Below are 7581 nucleotides of genomic sequence, written 5' to 3'. Positions count from 1 at the left end.
ACTACACAAGAGGGAAGATGACTGCAGTGTTTCTCTGTCCTACAGAAAGATGAGTCTTTCTCATGCTGATTATACCTCAATGTCTTGTCTGCTTCAGTGTTAATCAGCCTGGAGTGATCTAATCATTTCCATAATTGCATAGTCAGAGGAGCTGGAGGATACAGACTGTTCATCTGCTGAATTGGCACTGAAAGGGTTTAGAAAACTAAACCCCTAACACAACAGGATCATACAGCATGTTCACTGTTACTATCAAGGACATCAGTGTAAACAAATCACAATAATTTCAGTCTCCACAGTGGGAATGATACTACATTTCTTATAACTTGACAGTGCACAACAGATACTGTATTTTTAGCAAAGGGTCAGATGCATAATCCAGATTTGTATTTATTTACTTTACCTGGAAGTTCTGTATGCAACATTAAAAAAGAAAGCTTCAGTGGGTGTTTTTGCTTCTTAACATCTAAACTTGTAGGCATAACGTCACAGAGATGCAACAAGAATCACAACCACAGCACTGCGCAGTGACTCATCTCTCACTATCACTGCATTTGAACAGATGCACCTAGTAAAAGTCCTCAATCAAAACAAATATATAACTTCAGTCCCCTAACATTAGTTTCCACAAAAGTCATTTGTGTTTGGACTTGCTCGCCAGGGCCTCCAGGTTAGCCGGAGCGCCCCACACCGTCCCAAATATGTCCTTCTCAGTCCTCAGAGCTTCAGACAAAGGAAGCTCTCTGCCTGACAGCACCACCTTCTTCACAGCTTGGATCACTGGGGCAGGTCCCTTTGTGTAGCGACTGAGCCAGTTTTCAGCCTGCTGGAGGAGAGGGGCAGCACCTTCTGCTTTCTGATGGCCTTCCAGGACTCCATCCACCAGTCCAATGTTTACGCCAAGCTCGGGATCCACTTTTACAGCCCCGCCAAGCAACTTCAGTGCGTTCTGGCTTCCAACCAAGTGGACAAGTCGGGCAGCACCGCCCCAGCCTGGGACCAGACCCATGTGTTTATGGACAAACTGGATCACGCTGCCTGCTGCCATTAATCTGCGAGAAAGGAATAACATACGCATGCTAGATTATTAGCTTTTGGATAAAATGCTGTTATGTAACAGAAACTTCTCAGGAGCGTTACCTGAAATCGCAGGCAGTCGTGAGTTCTGCGCCGCCTCCCAATGCTCTCCCTTCCACCAGAGCAACAGAGATCAGGGGGAGCCTACACTAAGAAAATGCTCCTGTAAGCATACTGTGGTGCACATTATATAAAAATGAAACTAAGACCCCTTTAAGCGCATAAAGGTTACGGTTGTAGTTTGCAAAAAAGCACTAGAGAGGAAAACTAGAGTCCTTACCTGAGCAGCCTCGTAAGAGCATTCTGCATGAACATACACATCTTCATCCCATCCTATGAGACAAGAAAAGCATCATTTAGGCATCTTCAGTAAGAGGGATGCAGGCAGTCACACCAAGATAGACATGAATGCAGTAAAGAATTTGTCCCCTTTGTTACCTGTTGGTTAGATATTGCTCGGACAGCGTTAAGGTCAGACCCAGAGCAGAACGTTTCAGCCGCACCCTGAACTATGAGGCCTTTGCCCTCTGGCCAGTTCTCCAGCTGGCTCACCCTTTCCTCCAGATCTATCATCATACTGCCTGCCAGCAGGGCAAAAAATAATCAAAGCAATAAACCAAAGTGCAATTTCACTTACAAATATTTATGGGAGGCTAATTATTATCTGTCAGTCTGCGTCAAATGTAAAGTAACCTTACCAGAGAAAGCATTCATGCGAGATGGGTTGTTGATGGTCAGCACCGCAATGCCAGAGTCCTGTTTCAGCAGATCAATGGAGCCTCCATGAAAGGCCTGAAGCTTCTCTTTGATCTCATCCTGGTTGAAGCCGTGGATGCTGGAGTAAACACAGCCACTCCTCTGTCTCTGCGGCAGCCTTGGAGAAACACTCATTGATGAATAAATGCCTTATTCTCTTTTAACTCCATTCTTATTTATATGTGTGTTAAAGTTAAATGACATCTTAGTCATGTTAAATGTACAAAGCAATGGCATCAGAGTCATTCATGGGTCTACATATGAAAGATCTCAGACTGTCTAATAATTTTAAACACAGTTACAGAATGTCTGCATACTATCAGTGCTTTTTAAATCACATCCTAGTAAGTGTAAGGTGCAAGGCTAGTGTAAGTTTACCTACCTAAGAGCCTATTTCTTTAAAAGTCTACTTTTTAAAAAGATACTTCCACGTACAAAAGCACAGAGCAGGCAGTAATATCCATTCATTAGCTATACTCTTATATCAAATCTTAATGAAAATATGGAAGGGTTTTAAGAAAGCGGTTATGCAGGACACACACTGCATAACACATGTGATCTGTGGCCCAAATCTTTATCGACCGTTTATTAGGACTTTAGCTGATAAGGTTTTATCAATTTGTACTGATATGACCAGAGAGTACTGCAGGTTAAATGAGTTTAATGATACTGATTGTTAAGATATCAATAACTGTCATTTAAAGAAAGCTTTTACAAAGCAGCCAAATAGATTCTTGTTGCTCAAAGGTCAAACTGCATGCTTACACTCACAAACAGAGGAAGAAGGAATGGTTTAAAACAACAACTACAAACTCTGTTTAAATCAGCATGGAGGATGTATGTTACTAAGTGATGCAAATAAATGGTAAATATATAATCCAGTTTAGCTGAAATTGTGATGTTAGGATCAACATGAAATTCATAGTTTTTAATACGTGAACACGTAAAATGGATTTAACTTGGCATGGTTGACATTCTTTATTTGCTGTTGCCATTATGGCGATGAGCAATGATGTCTAGTCTCCATCACCTGGCCCAGGTTCTGCAGTGACTGCTGCACCTCAGGACCTGTTGCCTCAGTGCACAGAGGACCATCCTGCTGCTGCATGATGGCAGAGAAACACAGAGAGAAAATATTTGCATTTAGCTAGATTCAGTGAAATTGCCTCAGACTTGTGGCCAAACAATACGACACACCGTTAGGTACAATACTGATCAGTATTTAATAAAATGATACTAGGATACATTGCAAGATGATAATAAGCAACACATCACATTATCTGTGTGAGTGAAAGTGAATAAAAAGAGCCCTAAAGATTCACATAACAGGAGTTATATATTTATTCACCTTATTATGGCATCAATGCATGTTATCAGTATTTAATATGATAATATGCTTGATTTAATGATATGCTTTAATAATGTGTCTTCTTCACTTGCGGCTGGTTAACTGTAGTTCACTTTAATGCCACCATGAAGGATCATGAAGTAGAGACCTCTGTTAATTAAACTGGATAGATTTATTATCAATACCTTGCCTCTCCCCTAACTTAGACAGATCACTTTATATAGAATCATAGTGGGAATATGTAATGGACACTTTGAGGTAACCTTTGCTAAGATAATCTGCTGACTGATTAAAACAACAGCAATCTTTTTAACCATACTGTGCAGGTTCATTCCCTTCACACAAATTGACTTTCTGGCTTTTCAAAGCAGGGCTGTGTCAAAAATGATAGAAGACAAGGGCTTTGATGTATTCTTTCACAAGTCCTCAACTTGTTGGACAAGGACATAGTTTTTGCAGTTTTGCCTCTTTGAGGTTTAATTTAAACAATCACTGTGACTGAAATTCAGACTTTGAGCTTTCAGTTAATGAGTTTCACAAACATTTTCATAAACTGAAAATAGGTAAATGTGTGTATAAATTGCTGTAATTCTTAAACAGTTTATTCAAAATATTTACCAAAGTCTTTGAATTAAAGCTAAAAGTCTGCTTTTTAATGACATGTTGATTGCTTGATTTAAAACCCACTGTGTTTGTGTACAGAGACAAACCCACATCAACTGTCTTTCCACAACATATTGTGAATAAAACAGGAACATTAAAATGTATTGTAGCATTTTTTTAGCATTAAGATGAAATGGGCAAAAACAACCGGAGCATTTGACATCTGTAACATATGTCTGTAGTATTACCCAGCTCGGCATAGAGTACATGTAGGAAAACATCTTTGAAACTACTGCAGTACGATACAAGAGTATCAACACAAATAGTTAGTAAACAATTTATCAATAAAATTCCCAGACGAAGAATCAAACTTTGAAATCATACGGTTCTGTTTAGAGGTGAAGCATTTCACAGCTGCAAATGAAATACACTGCGTTAGGAGTCCTTTTCTAGCTTTAATAACGAATGAAATATGTTTCGTTAAATTCGTTTATAAAATTTTAACATGTCGCTATTTCCATTATAAAACACTTAACACGAAACCAACCTTGCTTTATGACAGTCCGGTGGTGTCACTTTGAAATCTGCCCCCCTAGAAACTAGAACTCAGGAAACAAGTATGATAGCCAACGTGTGACTGTAAGTGTTTAAGTCCTCCACCAGGGGGCGGAGTAATACTCATGTTCCTTTCCTGCACTTTTGTTCATTTTTAAATAAAATAAATATATAAACAGATTTTATATTTTTTTAAAGAAACAATATATATATAATGCTGGTGCATAGACTGAACAATATTTTAAAAAATTAATAATTTATTGTTGAACTATAATGTTATCCATCATAGGCCTATTGACTCCACAGAGAGACCTGCTCTTTATCACATGTCTGTAAACACTGCACACTGAGACTCTGGCTTTTGCAGACATGCCCTTATTCAGTAGCACTGACACCAGCCCTTCAAAAAGCACCCAGGACTCATATTTCCATGTCGGCACAGGCATTTGGCATTCATAATAACATGACCTATTGTAAAATTGTCACTATTGTACAGTGAGTTTTCATGGTAAAACCCTATTATAACCAGTGATGATTTATAGTATAAAACATCTTTACTTGACACCAGTGAGCAGGTCATGGCAGTGGATTCTTTCTAATCTAGCACTATGTCAACATTTTGTCAAACAACCAAAACTGTATACACAAAGTAGGCATTGCAAAACATGTGAAATAGGTGGCTGGAATAAGATCAAGATGAGGGTTAAGATTCCGCTCAGTTTCTCCTGAGCAGCAATACTATAATGGCAAAGGGGTCGATTTATCCGCATATATTTACATATTTATTTGGTTTTGAATGTATTTTGGTTCCCAGTGAATTTATGATATGTGCTTTGTCTAAGGAACTATTTGCTTTGCTTTGTGAGTGATAGACAAAAATGTGTCCGAGATCACAGTACTGTCCAAGGATTACCTTTAAATACATCTTTAAGACAATGCGTTACATTTTTTTTCTGAGTCACAGCAACAATGAAAAATCTGAGGTTTGTGAAGATTTGCAGTCTTATCATCATTTGAAGGAGAAAGGAGAGAAGGTTGAGAAAGAATTAGAAATCATGGGCTTGCAGAGAGTGAATAATCATAAATAAATAAGAATGAGAGGAGAATTTACTGTAAATAGCAAGAGTTGGTGAAGGAAAAGGTGGAAAATATGTGCCAAAAACAGAAGGAGGCTGAGACACTTCCTGCCCCGTGGTCTGGCATGTGGTTAGTGGACACATAAATCCTTCCCTTCAATCCACACATCCTCTACCGCTATTCACAGCCCATAGCATCTCTGTGGAAAGAGCACAGGAACCAAAAATACCCCCCTCATTTCGTTCGGATTACTGAAGATTCCTTTTCACTTGACACAAAACGGTTATCTGAGAAGAACTTGTCAAAATATTGTTGCGTTCACATGCCTAGAACCACAGCTGATCAGATAGCAGGGGCCTTATTTAAAACTGTCATCGCATACTATTTTACAGGACCGTTCAAATGAAAATATTTTGCACATACAAGCGCCAGCTGTCTGGATCAAAGTGTAATTTTCCTTAAATGGTTTATTGTAGCCAGACACAGTCATAGTGCAAACGTAAAAAGGTCATCAACAAGGATACACTGCACTGTAACCAAGGCAGCAATAGAGTCAACTCTGTTTAAAAGTCCACCCCTCTCCAGTCTATTTAAAAGTGGGGAAGGAATTCAAATGTTGGTGGGACTCTTCCCAGGAAGGCATTCCAGACACGTTGACTCCCTTTCTTGCTCTGCATAGTGCATTAAGCTTGGTCAGCTAACCTGCAACCTGTCCATAAATATCACTGTGTGAAGTGCAGAACCTAAAGGACATCGTGGCTTTGTGCAGTTTGCATATGCATTGGTCTCTCTGTAGTGTGTGATAAACAAGCAGCCTGGTGTGGTATCTTCCATCTTTCAAACTGTGCTCATCTACTTTCAGTCACTGTCTGCTCAGCCCTTTTAGCCTGTTTTATTATCCCTCTGGATATCAGTGATGCAGCCACGGACTGATAATGGAAGGCTGTCTGAAATTACAGCCTCGCTAATGGGAGAAAGGCAGGGATACATTTCTCACATCTGCCTATATGCATGCACAAATGCTGTTGCATGCCCTGTATGTCTGTGTGTGTTTCAGTGTGTGGCCGTGTGTTTACTGTATGTGGCCTTCAAACTGATGCATCAGTGTACTGATCAATATGCAGCTGTCTGGGGCTCCACAGGAAGTCGGGGAATGTGCCGCAGTCAGCATGGCTCTATACCAACACATCAAGATAAGGAAACACACACACAGGCACACATTCACACACACATACACACTCAGAGGACATTACCTTGATTTAAGTACAATTCCTGGAAATCTGACCGACAATATCCTTAAAATATGTGTTTGTTTTTTGTCCACATATAGAGCACAATCCCCTTTAATAGGGGGTCCAGTAGACGGAGTAACATCTCAGCTACACTCAGAGATGAGATAAGAGCCTGTAAGGGTCTATTTCAGAGGACAAAGAATGGCAGGTTTGCAGGTGCCAGAGGTTCTCTGGGGCCCAGAGGCTTCCTGTGAGGAGTGCTTAGAGGTCTGTGGGGGTGGACGGCAGAGCGCCAGGAGACACTGGTAAGGCTGTGGATACATTTCAGTGGAGGCAGCAACAGGGACGTGACCATTCAAGATGCAACTGAAACACTGGCAGACAAATAGACACCTATTGTAATGTGTACCATGCATTTGAAACAACACATTATGAACCAATTTTTATGCAGACTACATTCTTTACAACTCACAAATTTCTCAATTAAGAAATCCTAAGTTTTTTTTTTTGGACATGCTTAATGTTCACAGTGTTCAATATGTGGCTGAAGCGCAGGCTTTCATCTTTATTTCAATGAGTTTTACAAAAATCTTTTTACTACTTGGATGAAAAAACTTTGCAGGCAAGGTGTGCCTGACGTCTAGAACAAATGCTCCATTTTCTCGCTCGAGTTGCTCTGCTAGACCTTTACTGCAGCCACCTTCAATTTCTGCTTGTTTGTGGTGGGTCTGTCTGCATTCAGTTTTGTATTTAATAATGGAAAAGCATGTGCTGTTGGGTTGATATCAAATTGACTTGGCCACTGAAGAATATCCAATTTCTTTGCCTTGAGAAAACCTTGGGTTGCTTTAAAGTATGCTTTGATTTTCCATTTACTAACTGAAGCTCTATCTGATTTTTGCAGCATTGGGCTGAATCTGAGCAGAGCGTATT

The 7581-nt window shown here is 39.9% G+C and overlaps 1 protein-coding gene across 1 annotated transcript; it reads right to left on the bottom strand.

Moving 5' to 3' along the window:
* Positions 1 to 244: 244 nt before the first annotated feature.
* echdc1 (enoyl CoA hydratase domain containing 1) lies at positions 245 to 4379 on the bottom strand. Its single transcript, XM_006794912.3, has 7 exons — positions 4332 to 4379; positions 2864 to 2935; positions 1776 to 1951; positions 1516 to 1658; positions 1358 to 1410; positions 1141 to 1221; positions 245 to 1052 (listed from the first exon to the last, which is right to left on the bottom strand). Exons 2-7 carry the CDS (start codon positions 2926 to 2928, stop codon positions 635 to 637), a joined length of 936 nt encoding a protein of 311 aa, XP_006794975.1. The 5' UTR covers positions 2929 to 2935; positions 4332 to 4379; the 3' UTR covers positions 245 to 634.
* Between the last annotated feature and the right edge of the window lie 3202 nt (positions 4380 to 7581).

Source organism: Neolamprologus brichardi, chromosome 11, assembly GCF_056152115.1.
Source record: "Neolamprologus brichardi isolate AB-2024 chromosome 11, ASM5615211v1, whole genome shotgun sequence".
In the NCBI taxonomy this organism is placed as follows: domain Eukaryota; kingdom Metazoa; phylum Chordata; class Actinopteri; order Cichliformes; family Cichlidae; genus Neolamprologus; species Neolamprologus brichardi.
This window is presented reverse-complemented; position numbering and strand designations above follow the sequence as displayed.

What these genes read in the sequence shown, in the direction of transcription:
- echdc1 (XM_006794912.3), bottom strand. Translation starts at nt 2,928, where the DNA reads ATGGTCCTCTGTGCACTGAGGCAACAGGTCCTGAGGTGCAGCAGTCAC. An exon ending in GAGCAATATCTAACCAACAG is followed by an intron (nt 1,411 to 1,515) that starts GTAACAAAGGGG and finishes CTTGTCTCATAG; the next exon opens with GATGGGATGAAGATGTGTAT. An exon ending in ACGACTGCCTGCGATTTCAG is followed by an intron (nt 1,053 to 1,140) that starts GTAACGCTCCTG and finishes CCTTTCTCGCAG; the next exon opens with ATTAATGGCAGCAGGCAGCG.